At 35.1% G+C, this 21,723-nt stretch overlaps 1 protein-coding gene across 5 annotated transcripts in view; it reads right to left on the reverse strand.

Annotated features, from left to right (window-relative positions):
• Window positions 1–21,723, reverse strand: part of NF1 (neurofibromin 1) — a 266,110-nt gene that overhangs the window by 174,240 nt on the left and 70,147 nt on the right. For all 5 annotated transcript variants that reach the window (XM_055317047.1, XM_055317054.1, XM_055317038.1 and 2 more), the window contains exons 5-9: window positions 17,120–17,226; window positions 10,529–10,596; window positions 10,216–10,291; window positions 9,356–9,513; window positions 313–486 (exon numbers count right to left, since the gene is read on the reverse strand). In XM_055317047.1, the coding sequence (XP_055173022.1) occupies window positions 313–486; window positions 9,356–9,513; window positions 10,216–10,291; window positions 10,529–10,596; window positions 17,120–17,226 (583 nt within the window). The remainder of the gene's footprint in view (window positions 1–312; window positions 487–9,355; window positions 9,514–10,215; window positions 10,292–10,528; window positions 10,597–17,119; window positions 17,227–21,723) is intronic.

Below are 21,723 nucleotides of genomic sequence, written 5' to 3' on the forward strand. Positions count from 1 at the left end.
ATTCTAAACTATACCAGAAATGGTTCCTTTCAGGCCCTAATTTCCACATTATTTTAAAACCAAGTCTGAATATTTATAATTTAACAAAATGAGTTAATTCTGTGTTTTCATCATCCTGTAAAAACCAATTTAGTCTGAGTGACACAGAAATAACAAAAGCAGGTCTTATGAACTTACCATCCAAGAAGATTCAGAACTTCAGTGTTAGCAATGATCTTTGACAATGATCTAGCATAATAATACTTATACTAGAAGTTTATTTTTCCTTTAGTTTTCTTAAAATTTGTAGTTAAGAGATAACAACTGCATTACCTTAAGATCAACCACCATGGACTGAACCAGTAGGAAAATGACAGAGTTATCTTCCCAATTGATATAAGTACTTGCTTTACAGAGTTTGACACAGGCAATCGCAGCACTTTCTGTCAGCTGCCTGCTTCCTCCATGGCCGGCGAGTGCTTTTCGTAGACTGTCCAGAAACAATTTCTATAGAATTCAAATATAGAAAAACAACAATATGCGCAGTTTCTAACATTTCAGATTTGTGTAATAAAATAGCAAATTATCATCCTCTAAAAATTATATTTTAAAACTACATGGGCAGCCCGGGTGGCTCAGCAGTTTAGCGCCCAGTGCCTGATCCTGGAGACCTGGTATCGAGTCCCACGTTGGGCTCCCTGCATGGAGCCTGCGTCTCCCTCTGCCTGTGTCTCTGCCTCTCTCTCTCTCTCTCTCTCTCTCTCTCTCTCTCTCTCTCACTGTGTCTCTCATTAATAAAGAAATCTTTAAAAAAAAATAATGTTGTCATCATTTACATGTTTCTCAAATAAAAAAAAAACAGAATCTGTTCTTCACTGTCTTTGTGGAATTATTAAAGGAAATTAAGAGACAGTACCTCCCAAACAAAGTAGTTAACTTCTCAACCCTGAATTCAGCTGATCATATTCTCTTTCTAAATATTTCTAAATATTATACTGTCTTGGTTATGATCTATGCCAAACCATTGATTCTCTTCTAAAATTCCACGCATATTCAACCTTCAGCCTTCTAACTAGATATACCTAAGGCTGTTCTATTGCTCTAAATTCTGTTCCTGAGAAAAAGTTACCCATTTTTATGATCTCAAGCCCTAATTGCAGCTCACTAACAAATTTCCCCCTCTGCTTTTCACCTAAATGAAAATCTTACAACTCTACTTACATGTATTCTCAAATATAACACGTCAAAAGCTAAAATCAATCAGCAGCAGAATATACATTCTTCTCCAGTACACATAAATACCCAGGATAGATCATATGTTAGGCTACAAAACAGGTCTTAATAAATTTATAAGAGATTGAAATCACAGGAAATAATTTCCTAATCACAATGAAACTAGAAATCAACAGCAGAAGGAAAACTGGAAAGTTCACAGATATGTGAAAATTAAACACCAATGGCCAAAGGAAAAAAAAAATCACAAAGAAAATTAGAAAATATCTTGAAATAAATCAAAGGGAAAACAACACCAAAAACAGGACACAGTGGAAGCAGTGCTAAGAGGAAAACTTGTAGCTGGAAATGCTCACATTAAAAAGAAGAAAGCTCTCAATTCAATAACCTAACTGTATACCTTACGGAACTAGAAAAAGAAGAGCAAACTAAATCCAAAGCTAGCAAAAGGAAGGAAATTAAAGGATTACAGTTAAGACAGAGAATAGAAAAACAACAGAAAAAAAATCAAAATCAAAATCTGGCTCTTGAATGGGTTAAGAAATTTGAAAGACCTTTTGCTAGATGAAGAAAAAAAAGATCTAAATTACCAAAAAACAGAATTGAAAATGAGAATATTACTGTTTTTAAAGAAATAAAAAAGACTAAAAAACAATATGAAAAATTATATGCCAACAATTGGATAATTCAGACAAAATGGGCAAGTTCCTAGAGCATACAATCTACCAAAACTGATTAAGAAATAAAAAATCTAAAAAAAAAAAAAAAAGAAATAAAAAATCTGAATTAAGCTAGATTTAGTAAGGAGATTAAACCAGTAATCAAAAACCTCTCAACAAAGAAAACCCCAGGTTTCACTGGTGAATTCTATCACACATTTAAAGAAGAATTAATACCAACCCTTCTCAAATACTTCCAAAAATTTAGAGGAGAGGGAACAAACACTTCTGAACTTTCCATTAAGGGCAACATTATCTTAATACTAAAGCCGAACAAAAACACTACAAGGAAACTACAGACCAGTATCCCTAAAAATATTTATGAAAAATCCTCAAGAATTAGCAAACCAAATTCAGCAGTATATTAAAAGGATTATACAACATGACCATGTGGGCTTTATTTGTAGAGTAGAAAAAAGGTTCCAACAACAAAAATCAATCAATATGATATACCATGTTAGTAAAATGAGGAAAAAAAAAAACCTCACATAATCCTTGCAACCGCTGCAGAAAAAAACATTTGACAAAATTCAACACCCTCTCATGATAACAGCACTGGATAAGATAGGAATAGAAGAAAATTTCCTCAACATGGTAACAGCCATATATAAAAAGAGGACAGCTAACACCACACAACAGTGAAAGACCAAAAGCTTTCCTCCTAACAAGGGGAACAAGATAAGGATGCCTAGTTTTGCTGCTTCTTTTCAACATTATTAGGGGAAGTCCTAGACAAAACATTTAAGAAAAGAAAAAGAAAAAAAAAGTTACAAGTCATTTAAATTGGAAAGGAAGAAGTAAAACTGCCTCTGTTCTTAGATGACAGAATCTTATTTGTAGAAGACCTTAAACATACACATGCACCTATTAGAGATAATAAATTCAGCAAAGATCTAGGATACAAAATCAACATAAAAATCAGTCACATTTCTAGACACTAGCAATGAACCACTTGAAGAGGAAAACAATTCTACTGATGACAGCATTAAAAAGAATAAAATACTTGGGAGTTAACCAAGATGGTGAAAGCTTACACAATGAAACTACAAAACAGTGTTACAAGAAATTAAAGACACAAATGAATGGAAACACATCCCATGTTCACTGACTGGGAGACCTAACATTGTTAAAATGTCCTTAATGCCCAAAACAATCTACAGATTCAATGCAATCCCTATCAAAACCCCAAAAGCATTTTTTTGTAGAAATAGAAAAACCCATCCGAAAATTCATATGGTATTTCAAGGAGTAAGAAATAGCCAAAGCAATCCAGAGAAAGAACAAAGTTGGAAGACTCATATTTCCTGATTTCAAAACTTACTATAAAGCTACAGGAATCAAAACACTGTGGTACTGGTATCAGAACAGAGCTATAAGCAGTGAAACAGAATAGGAAGTCCAGAAAGAAATCCTCACATACAGGATCAAATTATTTTCAACTAATGTGCTAACACCATTCAATGGAGAAAGGACAGTTTTTTTAACAAAAGGTGCTAGGAAAACTGAATATCCAGATCCAAAAGAATGAAGTTGGACCCTTCTCTCCCTCATATGTAAAATTTAACTCAAAACAGCTCAAAGATCTAAACAGCTAAAACTATAAAACATTAAAGAAAATCTTCACAACACTGGATCTGGCAGTTTCCTTTGGATATAATAACAAAAAAGCACTAGGAACAACAACAAAAAATGAATAAACGGATTTCGTCAAACGAAAAACCTTGGGGCACCTGGGTGGCTCAGTGGCTGAGCATCTGCCTTTGGCTCAGGTCGTGATCCCTGGGTTCTGGGATCAGGTCCCACATCAGGCTCCCTCTAGGGAGTCTGCTTCTCCCTTTATGTCTCTACCTCTCTCTGTGTGTTTCTCGTGAATAAATAAAATCTTTAAAAAAAAAGAAAAAAGAAAAACTTTTCTGTATCAAGTGACACTATCAAGAAAGTAAAACAGTCCACAAAATGGGAGAAAACATTTGCAAATCATACATCTGATAAAGGATTACCATCCATGACCTATCAAGAACTCCTACAACTCAACAACAACAAAAAATAAATAGCCCAATTAAAGAATGGGCAAAAAACTCCAATAGACACATCTCCAAAGAAGATATACAAATGGCCAATAAGCTTATGAAAAGATGATCAACATTGTTAGTCATTAGGAAGATGCAAATCAGGGCACCTGGCTGGTTCAGTCAGAAGAGCATGCAACTCTTGATCTCAAGGTTGAGAGTTCGAGCCCCACGTTGGATGCAGGGACTTCTTAAAATAAACTTAAATTGTTTTTTAAAAGATGCAAATCAAAACCACAATGAAATACCACTGAACACAAGAAATTTCTAGGACCTAAACAAAAGTCATATATACATACAATGGAATACTGATTCAGCCACAATATGAAATTCTGATCATGCAACAAAATGGATCTTGAAACATTTTAATGGCATTAGCCTGACATATAAGGTCAAATATTGTATGATTCCATGATATGAGGTGCCTAGAATAGGCAGCTGAGAGAGACGAAGAATAGAATAGAGGCTACAAGGGGTTAGAGATTGGGGAATGAGGAGTTAATTGTTTAACGTACAGAATTAGACTTAAAAAAGTTCACTAATAGATAATGGTGATGGTTGCAAAACACCATGAATGTACTTGATGCCACTGAATTGTACACTTAAAAAGGTTATTTTATCACAATATAGATAAGTAAATAAAATTTTAAAAGCTAAATTCACATTATTTTGATCCAGTTCCCACTTTGGAACTTCCTTTTATCAGTCAAAAACACTACTTTGTATATCTCACCTTTACCCCTAAACTTTTCCCTATTGCCTAAAGAATAGTTTCAATCCCAACTGTCTCACAGTATCCTCCAGACTGTTCACATCTGCCTCTTCATCCTCATTTCTTATCAACACCTGAATAAATCTTCAAGTCTCTAGCTAACTAACTTTTCTGAACATCCATTTTCTTGATCACCCAGACCTGAACAACTCTAAGTTCTATTCTTATTTCAAGCTCAACTAAGGTTCCACACCTCTTCTTGCAGCACATATAGCCTGCATTATTCTCCTAGTGGACAGGTACTCTGGATATATAGCTTTGCATCCCTAAAGAAATAACTGGAAAACCTAAGAGAGAGCAGTCTAGGCCATCCTTGACTCCTCTTCTTTCTCCTAACTCCTTCATGTCTTGGTTCCTGGAGGATATAGATATATTTCTCAGGTTCTCTTGCAGTTAGATAGAGCCATGTGACTAAGTTCTACCCACTGGAATGTGAAAGTGTGCCATTTCCAGGCCTGACCCATAAAAAGCCTCAGCATGATTTCCCATGTTTTCCTTTCTGGCCAGCAGAATAGGATCAACTTCCATAGAACCTATGTTTTAAAAATGGCAGTCTTTGCTGTCCAAGGTCCTAAGAAACCACAAAGAGGAGGGGCGTATCCCACAGAGCTATTCAGATCAGCAGCTCATTACTGTTTCATAAGTATAATAAAGATCTATTGTATTAAGCCATTATACTACCTTCCTAGTAAAATAAAAACACAATAACAAAAACTATAAACTAAAAGAGAGAACCTTTTCTCACATATAGTTCACATATAGTCCACAATGTATAACTGAGCCCAGTCCAATGTGCTTAGGGTTCTATTTCTTTATTTGCTCTTTGCTTGCTTTATAATAAAGAACTAAATGATTACCAATGCCTAGGAGGATGTCACACTGCCAGTCTATTGGCTACTTAAGAATTCAGGGAGCTTGGGGATCCCTGGGTGGCTCAGTGGTTTAGCACCTGCCTGTGGCCCAGGGCATGATCCTGGAGTCATGGGATGGAGTCCCGCACCAGGCTCCCTGCATGGAGCCTGCTTCTCCCTCAGGCTGTGTCTCTGCCTCTGTCTCTCTCTGTGTCTCTCAAGAATAAATAAATAAAATCTTTTAAAAAAAAAAATAGTTCAGGGAGCTCAGTATACTCATAGGAGACTCTCAAGCTCCTACAGGAATTCTCATGAACTACAAGAATAGTTCTAAATGCAGTTTTAAACATTTACATTAAATTCTGTACCCTAAAGAAATGATACACAGTCTTCTCCAGTAACCACAGAATTTATTCCCCACAGAATACTTTTTAAAGCAAATATGTACTACCATTTTCTAACCACAATTAAATCTTTAAAAATCACCAAAAAAACCTAACAATTTGGAAACTATAATAGATTCTTCTAAATCAAGTTTAGTATCATAAAGTAAGAGACTAATAGACAAAAAGTCCATAGGTGAATAGAGAAACTGGCAAAAAAAAAAAAGGAAAATAAGTACAGGAAATCAATAGACATGCAAAAGAAAACATGCAAATGACCACAAAACAGAAATGATCCTGAACCTCACTAATCAAAAGCAGTAAAATGAGACACTCTTTTTCATGTCATTAAAGACTGAAAAACATGTGATCATGGTAAGAATGTGGGAAAGCAGTCATTCTAAGTCATATTAGTGACATGCTACAAATATTGGAGAATGTAAATCTAAGAATAACTATTAAAATTTTTAAATACAGGGTTGTTTGGGTAGCTCAGTCAGTTGGGTATCCAACTCTTGATTTCAGCTCAGGGCATCTCAGGGTCATGAGATCGAGCTCCATGACAGACTCCACTCAGCAGGGAGTCTGCTTGGGATTCTCTCTCACCCTCTCCCCTTTGCCCTTCCCCCTGACTCAAGCACACTAGCTTGCTCTCTTTTGCGCATGTGCTCTCTAAAATTAATAAATAAAATCTTAAAAAAAAACTTAATAACAAATCCCAGTTTTGGAATTCTAGTCTATAAAATCAAAAGCATCTGTTAACTGGGGCGCCTGGGTGGCTCAGTCAGTTAAGCATCTGCCTTCGGCTTGGGTCATGATCCCGGGGTCCTGGGATAGAGCCCTGTGTTGGGTGAGCAAAAAGCCTGCTTCACCCTCTCCTGCTTCCCTGGCTTGTACTCTCTCTGTCAAATAAACAGATAAAATCTTTTAAAATATTAAAATATAAACATTTATTAAAAGCATCAGTTAACAAAAATATATGAACAAACATATTTACTTAAGAATTAAATGTAAGGTCAAAAATTTGAAAAAAAAAATCTAAGTACCTAAGCATTCATCCATTCACAGTGTGAGGTGGTTGAGTAAATGAGGCTCGTTAGTGTAACAGAATATTACCTAACACTTAAAGGAATGTGTTAGATCTCTACCAACTATTTTGAAGAACAGCCAAGATACACACTTAAGTAAAGATGCAGAGTAATGTGTATATTATGATTTCATTTTGGGGTGCCTGGCTGACTCAGTCAGTGGAGCATGTGGCTCTTAGTCTCAGGGTCATGAGTTCAAGCCCCACACTGGGTGTAGAGAGTACTTAAAAATATATATGACTTCATTTTAAAATATAACCATCACTGCCCTATGTACGTATGTATATTTTAATTTGAATATTTGTATGAGCAAGTAGATACGAATGGAAGGATACGTATAAACCAACCATTAATAATGGTTAGCTCATAAGTAATGTGACTAGGAAAGAGTGAGAATACATAAAAAATAAATGAATAATGCAATTTTTAATCCAGAAATATTTTAAAATCTAAAATTTTTAACCTAGAAAATTACTAAGAAATATATAAAAGTCTATTTCAAAAATCTTGAGACATTCTGGGTACAAATGTCACATATTGTGTGATTCCATTTATATAAAATGTCCAGAATAGGCAAATCCATAGAGACAGAAAATAGATTCATAGTTATCAGAATCTAGAATAAGGAGTGACTGCTAACAGATATGAGGTTTCTTTCAGGGACAACAAAAATGTTCTTAAATTAGATAGTGGTGATGGTTGCACAATTTTTTGTAGATGCTAAAAACCACTGAACTGTATGTATGAATAAAAGAGTGAATTTTATGGTATGTGAATGATATCTCAATAAAATGAATAAGTAAAATCTTGGGTAGGAGCAATATGACCAAAAAAGCTGGAGACAAAAAGAAAAAGAATTGGCTACATACAAATTTTAAATATCTAAATAGCAAAATCTAAAACAAAAAAACCTATAAAGTTAAAAAAAAGAAACCAAGCAAAAAGTGTACATACAAATCAACAAAGAACAAACTATTCAGTGGAAAAAGAGAAATTCATAGAAGGTATACAAATAACCAATAAACACTTGGAAAGATGTAGTTGTGATCATTCGAATACAAATTACTTAAGAGTAGTATTGAATTTATAGTAGCTTTTTAGCTCTGTTTCTTTTCCCAATAAACAGAACCCCCCCCCCCAAAAAAATTACTCTTTTGACAAGGCTCCAAAGCAACCTAACATGAAAAACGGTGTCCTCACAACAGAAAATAGAGGCTACAGATCAAAGAGGAGTATCAAAGCATCACAGACTCTAAAGAATTACCTAAGTTCACTTATTTAGCCATCTATTGCATAAATTCCCTATCTAATATTTCTACAAATTACTGAATCATTCTGCTGATTCTGAACATCTCCATCCACAGGCAAATCATTTCATGGGCAGGAGCCCATTTCATGTTCACTCAACTAAGAGTATTTCTCCAAAGTGGCAGGCAAGCAAGCAATAAACAGTGTATTACGAAAACAAACTGCATACAGAAATTCAAATAACACAATATTAACACCCTACCCTGCTCTATTTTATTTTAAGGATTTTCTTTATTAACTTATTTGAGAGAGTGAGAGAACACCCGAGAAAGAGCATTAGTAGAGGAGAGAGGAGAAGCAGACTCCCCACTGAGCAGGGAGCCTGACGTGGGGCTTGATCCCAGGACCCCAGGATCATGACCTAAGCCGAAGGCAAACGCTTAACCAACTGAGCCATCCGGGTGCCCCTACCCTACTCTATTTTTTAAAAATTACAAGGGCTCCTTAGAATTAGCAGTTGTTTTAGTACCAATTTCACTTAGCATATGTGGTATCCTACACAATAAAATGCTATGAACACTGTTCTAAAATATCTAAAATTAGTCACTAAACAATTTCATCAGCACCAAGCAGATACACATCTAAGTATATGCAAACAACACAACACAAAAGTGATGGATTGTAAGAGAGCAACCCTTGCTGTAACTGTCAAAAAAGCTACTTGAGCACTAGCAGAAGTGTTGTTTAGTCTTCTCTGGTAAAAGAATGAAACTAAAGAATTGTTTTAAATCTTTAATTAATGAGTGGTATCATTTATTTATCCTCCAAATAAACCTGTGTATGAGTAGGTCTCTGCCAAAGCCAGCAAACAAAGAGACCTAATGTGATGATAATTAGAAATGGTTCCCTGAAATACTGTTCTGACAGAATACTAAGCCTAAAAGTAATCCACATCTTGATTAAAATGGACTAGATGACATCTGGACAGAGTAGAAATACTTGTGTTTCCTCACCTTATTCATGTTGTTTTCATCAACCACATCCTTGGATATATCCTGAATTATTTCTGGACACAAGATAAGGAGAATGATTTGCAGTGGCCAAACTGCTGCTTTACGTTTGGTGCTTTCAGCAAAACCATCCACCAAGTCAAACAGTTTTTCTGCACACTCTATGTAAAAAATATAATTAAATGATATTACTATTATGAGAAGAAAATCTCTGGCATTAAACTAAAAGCTGCCACTATCCAAAACCCAAAGGTCACAGTTTTAAATGATAAACCTAGAAGTTCATTTAAATAATTAAATTCATTCAGGTAAGCAGGCAAGTATTGTCTTTGTATTGACAGAACTATCTTGATCCACCCTAGAAAATGTCACATTTCAGAGCAGTCAAACTTGTGTTTAGTTTCAATGAGCAGGGCCTTATGCAAAGTATGATGTACTCAAGAAATAAAGACTGGACAGCTTCCTGAAGGGAATCATCAAAGCTCTCCAGGAGTTTGTATTCTCTGCATTACATTTGTGTCTCAAAAATTCTAGTTAAAGATATCACCACTTTATACAAATCTCTCTAAAAACAAAATGAAGCCTCAGGACACAAAAAAAGTACTTCTCTACAAAGAAGAATCATCAAATATCCAATCTACAACTCTAAAGATTAGAGCTTCATTCCAAACTTCTTTTACTATTTGCTCAAAAGGAAAGGAAAAGGACTGAGGGAAATTTTGAAATATAAGAGAAAAATAGTATTTCCTACTTGACATCAGCTGACAAAATGTAAAAGCACCTAAATAACAAAAATAACCTGGAAAATGATAGGCTTTTACCTCATAAGTAAGAGTTTAAAAGATGAATAATCTTATCCTTACCAGCCATATCAGTCTGTGGAATCTGGTACAGCTTTGTAAATTCATCTGGATAATTTTCTACCCAGTTCCAAAATGCCTACAAATAACAAAACATATGTTTTTATATATAAAGCACAGATATTTTCAGAATATAGTAAATAAAATGTCATACAAACTTCTAATTTCCTTTTGTAAGAATATTGCAATTGCATTCCTAAATATTTATGTGAAACTATCACTTTTACGTCATGACTTTTGGTTCAAAATGGTAAAAAAAGCATCATTTACAAACAAAATTTAATAAAATTTTAATATCAAAGACGTTATAACTTACTTTTTCCAGGCTATTTATAACTGCTAACTGTGCAACCTTCTTTAGGGCTTTAAATTTAAATGCAGTTTCTAGGGAAAAAAAAATTTTTTTAATTAACTCTAAAATTGATTAGTTAACACAAATTCAGAACTACTCATAAAAACAAACAAAACTTTCCTTCTACATACAAATTTTTGTTCTAGTATTATTTGTAAGCAATGTGAAGGTAAAGATAATATAAACCAAAAACTCACTGGTTATGTTCACTAAAGACAATATTCAATAAAAAGCAATTATGCATTGAATTTCAAAGATTCTTGTTTTTATTTTTAATAATTGATTTTTAAAGTATAAAACACACAGTCGTTGTAGAAAATTCAAAGAATACACAACAATCTAAGGGGAATTTAAAATATCATCCATGATTCCACCATTCAGAATCACAGGTCTGATGAACTTCTTCCATCCCTTTTCGTAAGCATGTATAAGACAAATATATTTACCATGGCTGAGATCATAAAGGCTAAATCAAACCTGTTTTCTTCATTTTATGTAGTATCTCCAATTTTTTCAGTATCATTAAAAATTCTTCATACATATAATTGATGACTCTAAATACAAGAGTAACTATTACTTAATACAAGTCAGGTATTTTCAATCTAATATATTTCTTTTAAAAACTTACTATTTTCAGATATTATAGATGAGCAAATTGTGTTTCTGAGGTTAAAGATCTAGTTAACTACTGAATTGGGTTTCAAAGCCACAGTTTGTTCAAATACGCTCTGGTGTCTTTCAGAATATTTAAGTCCATATATTAAGTCACTGGTTATTTAAACATTTTCCAATTGTACATTTAAGATATTTCCAATATTTCATTATTATAAATAACACTAACAAACACTTTTATATAAAAATCCTTTCCATATTACTGTTCATTTAATTAGGATAAGATCCAGAAGTAGAATTATCTGGTCAAAGAGATTAATATTTTCTCTTGATAAACACTGTCAAACTGATTTTCAGAAGGACTGGGCCAAATGCCACTCAGAGCAGCATATGAAAGTAGCCTTATCACATTTGTATCTCATTAAACACATTTTTGTTTTTATTTTGCTAATTTGTTCAAAACACTGGACTGCATTTTATTTATTTTTTTAAGGTTTTATTTATTTATTAATGAGAGACAGAGAGAGAGAGAAGCAGAGACACGGGCAGAGGGAGAAGCAGGCTCCATGCAAGGAGCCCGAAGTGAGACGCACTCAATCCTTGGTCTCCAGGATCACACCCTGAGTTGAAGGCCGCACTAAACCGCTGAGCCACCCGGGCTGCCCTGGACTGCATTTTAAAAACAAGACTAAACATCACTCCGTATGAATATATTATTTTTTATTTCCTCCTTCATCTATGTGTTGTCCCCATCTACAAAAAGATTTATATCTAGAAAAGATGACCCTTCTATAAACTATTTTACTGGTAACAGTCCCTTGGAGAAAATACCTATGGACTTTGCTTGTTTTAATTGAGGTATAATTAACATAACATTATATTAGTTTCAGGTATACAACATAATGATTCGGCATTTGTATATACTGTGAAATAATCACAATACGTTTAGTTAACATCCATCACCATACATAGTTACAAGTTTTTTTTTCTCATGATGAGAACTTTGAAGATCTACTCTCTTGGCAACTCTGAAATACACAATCCAGTATTATTAACTATAGTTGCCATGCTGTACATTATATCCTCATGAATTTTTATAACTGCCAAGTTTGTACCTTTTAACTCCCTTCACCCATTTTGCTCACCCTCCCAATCCTTGCCCCATATCTGGCAAACACCAATCTGTTCTATCTATGAGCTTCGGTGTTTTTCTTTAAAAAAAAAAAAAAAAAAAAAAATTCCACATATAAGTGAGACACAGAGTATTTGTTTCTCTGACATATATCATTTAACATAATTCCTTCAAGACCTATCTGTATTGTTACAAATAGTTATGATTTCTTTTTTATAGCTGAATAATGTTCCATTTTAATTTATATAACACATATATTCCACTTATACATAAATACATGTTTATATATAAACATAATATATAAAATATTAAAAGACTACTTTTAAATATATATAAAAACACATACGGGGATCCCTGGGTGGCGCAGCGGTTTGGCGCCTGCCTTTGGCCCAGGGCACGATCCTGGAGACCCGGGATCGAATCCCACATCGGGCTCCCAGTGCATGGAGCCTGCTTCTCCCTCTGTCTCTGCCTCTCTCTCTCTCTCTCTCTCTGTGTGTGTGACTACCATAAATAAAAAAAAAAAACACACATACGTATATGTTAAATATAAATATCTTACACCTTCTTTATCCATTCATCTGTCAATGGATACTGAAGTTGTTTCCATACCTTGGTTATTGTAAAATAATGCTGCACTATTCAATAATGAACACCAGGTGCATATATCTTCTCAAGTTAATGTTTTCATTTTCTTTGGATAAATACCCAGGAGTGAAATTGCTGGATCATATGGTAGTTCTACCTTTAATTTTTTGAGGAGCTCCCAAACTATTTTGCTTGGCAGCTGTGCCAATTTACATTCCTACCAACAGTGAACATTCTCACCAACACTTATTTCTTATTGTTTTGACAATAGCCATTCTAAGAAATGTGAGGCGATACCTCATTGTGGTTCCGATTTGCATTTTCCTAATGATGAATGATACTGAACAAGATTCATGTACCAGCTGGCCACCTGTATGTGTTCTTTGGAAAAGTATCTATTCAGGTTGGCTGCCCATTTTTTAAAGTCACAATGTAAGGTTTTTTTTGCTATTGAGTTAAACAATCTCATATTTTGTCTTATCACATTTATGATTTTCAAATATTTTCTCCCATTCAGTAAGCTGCCTTTTCATACTGTTGATGTTTCCTTTGCTGTGCAGAAGCTTTTATTCTGGTGTTGTCCCACTTACTTATTTTTGCTTTTGTTGCTCCCTATAGACTTTTAATGAAGGGATACAAGTACCTTCTATATTTATATAAATATCTTTCTAAGATAGAGATGAGTCCTCGAGTAATAAAACTATCTAAACAATTTAAATGTCATTTTTTTCTGGACTTGGAAATGACTAATTTGCTAAGTTTTAAAATATATCCCTCTAAATTCTTTGTTCTTGCTCTCCTTTGATTTTCAAATAATGGCATTATATTTCACAGTGCTCTAGAGCCTTTTTGCCTTCCCATGTTCATTAACTTTACCCTTATAACATCTTAAATGTTAATTAAATGTGTTAATTACACATAGTAATTTATTCTCAGTTCCAATGTATATGCCTTTTATTACTCCAGTTCTGTAAGTTTCTGACTGGACAGCCTACCCATACCTCAAAGGCAATAGATGTAAAACTAAATTTATCATTTTATTGGCTAAGCTCTTTACTGCTATCAACCTTTCCTTTATTTTCCTGCTTGAATCAGCTTGCTCTATAATATTCGGTGATATTTCTCTTTAACCCCACATTTCTAAATTAATCATCAAATGCTAGGTGATGTATTTTATGAATTTAGTGTACTCTACTTCCGAAGTACCACCCTACCAATTTGGGGTGGGGTAGGGTGGTACTCCCTACCAAATGGTCTCCACCCTACACCATTCCATCCAAACTTGCTCTACTCCTCATTTTTCATTCACGTTACTAAGTCCCAGAACTTATTGTAACCTTCTGCTATCCTGCAAATTTCAAGTAAAGTGGTATGCCTAAAATAAAATACTGATCCCACCTTAAAGCCTTTCCATCACTTCCCATGGCCATTAAAATAAAGCCCTATAACACATAAGCACAATGTGTTAACAGTTGGCTCTAGGGATAGGAAGATGTGATATGAATCTTACTGTGCCACTTACACTAGCTCTCTGACCCTGGAAATGTTACTTTTGCCTCAATTTCCTCATTTACACAAGGAATGATATTACTACTATCTGTCTCATAGGATTCCTGTGAGGATGGATGATACAAGGCATGAAACTGCATAGGATAATGTCTGACACATACTGAAATGACACCATGCTTTTATTAACACAATCTGGCCTGCTCTTGTACCTCTGTATCTTGCTCTTTTCCTCTTAACCACTCACCCCCAAATTCATACCTCTTCCCTCACTATACGCTCACCTTACTTGAGTTTGCCATATTACTTTGCAAATAATTTGGTAATAATATATTTGTCTCATAAGCCAAGCCATAAAGGGAGCTTTATTACTCTCTGGTTTTTGTTTTGTTTTGTTTTGCTCTTTGTAAACCTAGTACTTAGTATGGTTTCTTGCACACAGTTTCTTAACAATGCTGTAAATTTTAAAGTAAATTTCAAAGACATTACTAGGATACCTGGGTGGCTCAGTGGTTGAGCATATGCCTTCAGCTCAGGGCGTGATCCCAGGTCTGGGGATCGAGTCTCGCATCAGGCTCTCTGCAGGGAGCCTGCTTCTCTCTCTGCCTATGTCTCTGCCCCTCTCTCTCTCTCTCTCTCTCTCTCTCATGAATAAATATATAAAATATTTTTAAATAAATAATAAAAAATAAAACACATTACTAATTTTACTATTTATATTACAGGAAGTTTCCACTCCTTTCACCATTGTCACCTACAGCTATCTTTTGCTGGCCTAGATAATACTGGCTTTTTTATACTTTACACATTTATCAATGGTACTCTAAATTTATGTTCATGAGGGGGCTATATTCAATAGGAATGACTTACCACAATAAAAAGAGACATTTATTTACACATTTAATTTCTCTTATTTGGCATGGAGAACCATTTAATTATTAGATTAAACATTTCTTTAAAAGAACTGATTTTTTTAAAAAGATTTTATTCATTTATTTGACAGCGAGAAAGAGCACAAGCAGAGGGAGTGGGAGACAGAGAAGCAGGCTCCCCACTGAGCAGGGAGCCTGATGCTAGGCTCCATTCCAGGACCCTGAGATCATGACTTAAGCCAAAGGCAGACAGATGCTTAACCGACTGAGCCACCCATGCATCCTGAAATCTGATGTTTTACAGAAGTACCTACTCATGCGCAACTGGGACTAGGTTTATTTCTGAAATGTCACTAAACAGACATGAAAAATCACAAAACACTTATATTTATTAGATTTTATACACAAGAGAAAAATCTCTAAATTTTATCATTCTTATCTTAATGTTTAATGATAAATACTAAGATCTTAAAATTTTAACTGTGACCTAAGTTGTGGTTTATTATAGTCTAAAACAATTGCTGTCCACTTATAGTAGCTAAAATGATCCATTTTACTTCTTTATTAAAGTTACTGAAAGTGATTTAATTGTTGCTTGATCATAATGGTAATGACTTAAAATGGGTAAAGAAATAGAACACAACCTTATAGCACTGATCTACATAGTCTTTTTTACACATCTCTAGGGAAACAATTACTGAGTTTAAAGCAAGTGTTAAAAAAAACTATAAACAAGGTATTTTGACAACTACACTGCATAACTGTTGAGTTTCTCAACTAAATCTTTTAAGTCAGACACTAAAATCATTTTTCATAATTCCTTAATCAATATACAAAGTAAAATTTAAAAAGTGTAAAAAGTGTGCATCACATGCTATAAGGTTTCACACTTAAATTAGCCAGGATCCAATAATACACAAAACCAAAAAAACACTTTTTGTGAAATGAATTTAGGTATTTATACTTAATAATGCTCACTGATATTTGATTTATATTAATATTTTCATGTTTACCACAAATATTCTCAATTCATTGTGACTTTATTTTAATCAAGATAATAATCAAAGCATTTTCCAGAGCTTTAAAATCACATATTAATAGGTGCTTGGGTGGCACAGTCAGTTAGATGTCCAACTCTTGGTTTTGGCTGGGGTCATCATCTTGGGTCCTGGGATTAAGGCCATGTGAGGAGTCTGCTTTGGTTTCCCTCTCCCTTTCCCTCCATCTCTCCCCCTCCCTTCCCCACTTCCAATCTCTTGCTCTCTGAAATAAATAAATCTAAGCATTATAATGTCCCCAGATGGGATTATAACTGAAACATTCACTGAAAAGGTAAGAGGCTTTGTAATGCTGCAAAGTCAATCAAGAAGACAGTAAAAGATCTGAAAACACAAATGTCAGAAATGAGATGCTTGTCTCAATTCCTCCTCTTATCATAAAATCACAATCTTCTGGTTCCATTCTATGAAACTTTGATATCCTGCTAACTCTGCTTTTAGCAATAGAACAACTAAACAGGTAACTTCTATAACCTATAACTATCCTTAAGAAATGAAATTCTAGACAAATTAGGTAACAGCACCTGTATGTTCTCTTTGCTAAAACAAAACTTGTAGTTGAACAAAATTTCCATTGCCAAGATTTAAGATGCTCACTATTTTTTTTGTTTTCAAGGGCTCAAATATTATTGAACCATTAAGCATTATTGTCTATTTCACAAGGACACTTGCATTATAAAATCCACTTTGATATTCTAGTTCAACACAATTGGTACAATTCATACACCGAAAACACTGGTTTTTCAATCAGTCATTAGTTTCAGACATATCATACATTTAAACTTACCCTTTAGAAGTCGTTTTAATTTTGCACAATCCACATTGATATACTGTAACAATTCTATATCATGAACATCAACATTGTCTTCTGAACAAACCGTCAATTCCTGTAACCTGAAAAGTAAAAACCAAAACTAATTTATCTTAAGGAAAGTTCAAAATTCTGAACCGAACAGATTCTTCTCATCCCAGTAATTAATTTTTTTTAGAAAAAATATACATATAAAAATAAAACAAATATTTATTATAAAATTTAAAGGTATCTTGCTAATTCAGGAGATATGATGACAGAAACCAAGATAATTCAGATTTCACTGTGCATACATAAGTCATGCTATGTGCCTTAAATATATATATAATTTTTATCTAAACAACAACAAAATCACAGCATGCAGAGAACTACTGAAGTAGAAAGACGTGTAAGTATGATATACTAGTCTCTGTGCTATGTGTATTTTTTGAAATTTTTCTGTAATGAAAACACTTATTAACTTCTGATTACATCAACTAGACTTCAGAAACATAAATGACATTTTATCTACATTTACAGGATTCATTTACTTCATATTGAAAAAAATGAGTAAGCCTTTTACTCCTTACACTTTTCACAATCTGTACGTTTATGTGATTATTTGATTAATGTCCCTCCCTCACAATAGAACTTATTTTATAAAGGCAAGATCTTTCTAAACCCTGAATTTCCCTTATATTAAATATGAAGCTATCACAAATGTAGAAAAATTTAACATGTAAAAAAATATTTTTTTAACTAATAAAAAATTCACTTGTCTGAATACAATTTTTCCTCCATTTTTCATTAACAACCACAGAAGTCAGCTTTTCACTTGATCTTAGCCAAAAGGCTGAGAAGCGATAGAAGTCAGCTTTTCAAAAGTTGGTATTGTTAATCTATTGAACTGTGCTTCCTAATGAGGCATATTCGTTACTTCAATTAATAGATATTAAAAATGTAAGCAGATGAATGGAATTATTAACGTTTACAAATGCAAAGAGAGAGAGATCTGGTGAAAAGCATAATCTACAAAATCTTAGCCATAATATTAACTTGGGTTATAGCCATTTTTTTCTTAAAGATCTTATTTATTGATTTATGAGAGACAGAGACATAGGCAGAGGGAGAAGGAGGCTCCTCACAGCAATCCTGACGTAGGACTCAATCCCTGAACTGGGATCACACCCTGAGCCAAAGGCAGACGCTCAACCACTGAGACACCCAGCCATCCCGAAATATACCAATTTAATGTAGTCTAAAACTGACATTAACCATATTAAATCTTCAGTTGCTAAAAATGAAATTGATTCAACTTCTTCCTTCTCAAGTTCCTTTTTCACTCACTTTAGCCTGCAGATGTATAGCTAACATTAAAATTAGTCTAAGCACTTACACTAAAGCTCTTCATATCATCAGGGTGAGAAGGCTTATTAGCAGCTCACACTGGGAATGACAAGGTCCTCAATATTGACTTACATGCTAAAAATTCCACAGCTGCTGCAAAAAGCCTAGGAAATACGGAATATGATTCCTTCGGAAACACAACTTAATAAATCAGCAAAACCAACTTTTGAGAAGCTGATTCTTATGGGCATTTTTGAAAAATAGAAGTTTAATCATTTTAACAGTCCAGTATTTCCATAGGGAAGGGGTATTTTGTGAGGCTTAAACATCATTTCCAAAGCATAGCAATCAAAGGGCAGTTGGAGCAAAAGAAGTGGAAAACTTATTAAAACATCTAGAAAGGGGGTCCTCCCTAGGTGGCTCAGCGGTTTAGCACCTGCCTTTGGCCCAGGGCGTGATCCTGGAGTCCCGGGATCGAGTCCCACGTCGGGCTCCCGGCATGGACCCTGCTTCTCCCTCTGCCCCCCTCTCTCTCTATGTCTCTGCTCTTCTCTCTCTCTCTCTCTCTCTCTCTCTCTCTCTCTATCTCTTATGAATAAATAAAATATTTTTAAAAAATAAATAAAATAAAACATCTAGAAAGACCAGGTAAACTGAACCACAAAAAAAGGTATTTAAAACGTATAAAAATAAAATAAAAGTGCTTGGGTGGCTCAGTCAGTTAAGTATCCAACTCTTGATTTCAGTTCAGGTCATGATCTCAGGGTGGTGAGATCAAGCCCCTACCTCAGACTCTGCACTCAGTGGGGAGTCTGCCTGAGTTTCTTTCTCTCCCTCTGCCCCTCCCTGCCTTTCTCATTCTCTCTCTAAATAGAGGGAAAAAAGGGCACCTGGGTAGTTCAGTGGTTGAGGGTCTGCCTTTGGTTCAGGTTGTGATCCCAGGGTCTTGGGATCAAGTCCCCATCAGGCTTTCAGCAGGGAGCCTGCTTCTCCCTCTGCCTATGTCTTTGCCTTTCTCTCTGTGTCTCTCATGAATAAACAAATAAAATCTTTTAAAATTTTTTAAAATTAAAAAAAAAAAGAAAAGAAAGAAAGAAAACAACCACCACCCATCTACCCAGGTACAGAAATGAAGAGGAACCTGAAAACCAGAGATGGTTTTGAAGACATGGTCTGAACTTGCAACAAAGGAAGCACAAGAGCTAGGTTTTTTCCTCTCCTTAACCTAGGGGTTTGAGGTTAACATCTACATGGGACTAGATATAAAGCCTTATACCCCAATAATGCAGAGGGTGGAAATGCAGCCCTGCAAAAAAAAAAAAAAAAAAAAAAAAAAAAAAAAAACCACACATGACTAATAAGAACTAGAACTATGCAATTCCTTAAAAGAAAATCGCACAGAGAGAGACAGAATGAGAAGAGTAGAAGGAGAAAAAAAACCTACTAGCATAAGATGTCTGTCTGCTCTGGCTGTTTTGGGTAGGGGAAAAAGTCACCCAGGGCTGTTACTTTATATGGGTTTGAAGTCCACATTTATACTATCCATACAATCTAGGAATGAGAAATTAACCAAAAAAAAAAAAAAAAAGGCCAGAGCTGGGCACTTAGTAAAAGCAAATGCAAAAACCATCACTAGGACACTCCCACAGTTCCAAGATACAAGAGATTCCCAAAGAAAATACAGATGTGCATTAAAGATGAATTTGCAATCAAAGTTTACAGAAGAGAGGAAACCATTCACTATGAATGAGAATTGGCACATACAAGCATATGAGATTATTTAACAATCTTAAGAAAATATTAAATATGTTCTAAATGATTACAGCCATAAAAAAAATTCTATTAAAAATAAGAAACCATAAAAAAAAATCCAGTAGATCTATGAAAGAATCAAATAGAACTTTTGTGGCATCTGGATGGCTCAGTCAGTCAAGGTTCTGACTCTTGATTTCAGTTCAGGTCATGATCTCAGGGTTCTGAAATCAAGCCCTGTGTTCAGCTCCATACTGTGCATAATCTGCTTAAGATTCTCTCTCTCCCCCTCTGCCCTTCCCCGCTTCACTCTTCCCTTATACCCTCTTCCCCCTTCTCTAAAAAGGAGGGAAAAAGAATCAAAGGGACTCTTAAAATCACTGAATCTGGGGCACCTGGGTGACTCAGTGGTTGAGCATCTGCCTGTGACTCAGGGCATGATCCCAGGGTCCTGGGATCAAGTCCCACATCCTACTCCCTGCAGGGAGCCTGCTTCTCCCTCTGCTTGTGTCTCTGCCTCTCTCTGTTTCTCATGAATAAATAAATAAAATGTTTAAAAAAAAAAATCACTGAATCTTCAGCTTCTGGTAATATGTCAAATCAGATATTCTGCAGGGCCTTCCCACTACAAAACAATTAGATCTAGTACAATTATATAGTAATTCTTTTTTTTTTAAGATTTTATTTATTTATTCATGACAGAGAATAAGGCAGAGACACAGGCAGAGGGAGAAGAAGGCTCCACACAAGGAGCCCGATGTTGGACTCCATCCCAGGACCCCGGGATCACTCCCTGAGCCAAAGGCAGACGCTCAACCACTGAGCCACCCAGGCGTCCCCTGTACAGTAATTCTATGGAGATAGCACCTCATCTTCTACATAAAAGAATACTATGAGCCACAGAACATTGTATACTTCGGCAGAAGTATACCTAAGGTCTGTAGCCCATATTCCCCCCAAAAACATCAAAGGCCAGAAATATCAAAAGCTAATGTTAATCCTAAAAGAGAAACATTTGTGGACAGGTAGAATAGTCACAGAGTAAATTTTCATTTATGTCAGATATATGTCAGATATAAAATCAATCTTCAGAAAGAACTGCCATTCTAGGGGTGCTTAGGTGGCTCAGTCAGTTAAGTGTCTGCCTTTGGCTCAGATCATGATCCCGGGGTCCCTGCTGATCAAGGAGTCTCCTTCTCCCTTTCCCTCTCCCTCTAACTCGGCCCCTTCCCCCTCCTCCACTCATGCTCTTCCCCCTCCTCCACTCATGCTCTATCACTCTCACACAACCTCTCTCAAAGAAACAAATAAAATCTTACCAAAAAAAATGGGGCATGGATGGCTCAGTCAAGTATATGCCTTCAGCTCAGGTCCATGATCCTGGGGTCCCAGGATCAGGCTCTGTGGCAGTCTCACTGCTCTGCAGGGAGTCTGCTTCTCCCTCTCCTCCTTGCTCATGCTTCCTCCTGCTATCTCTGTTGCTATCTCTGTCTCCCTCTCTT

Source organism: Nyctereutes procyonoides, unplaced genomic scaffold (genome assembly GCF_905146905.1).
Source record: "Nyctereutes procyonoides isolate TBG_1078 unplaced genomic scaffold, NYPRO_anot_genome, whole genome shotgun sequence".
Taxonomy (NCBI): domain Eukaryota; kingdom Metazoa; phylum Chordata; class Mammalia; order Carnivora; family Canidae; genus Nyctereutes; species Nyctereutes procyonoides.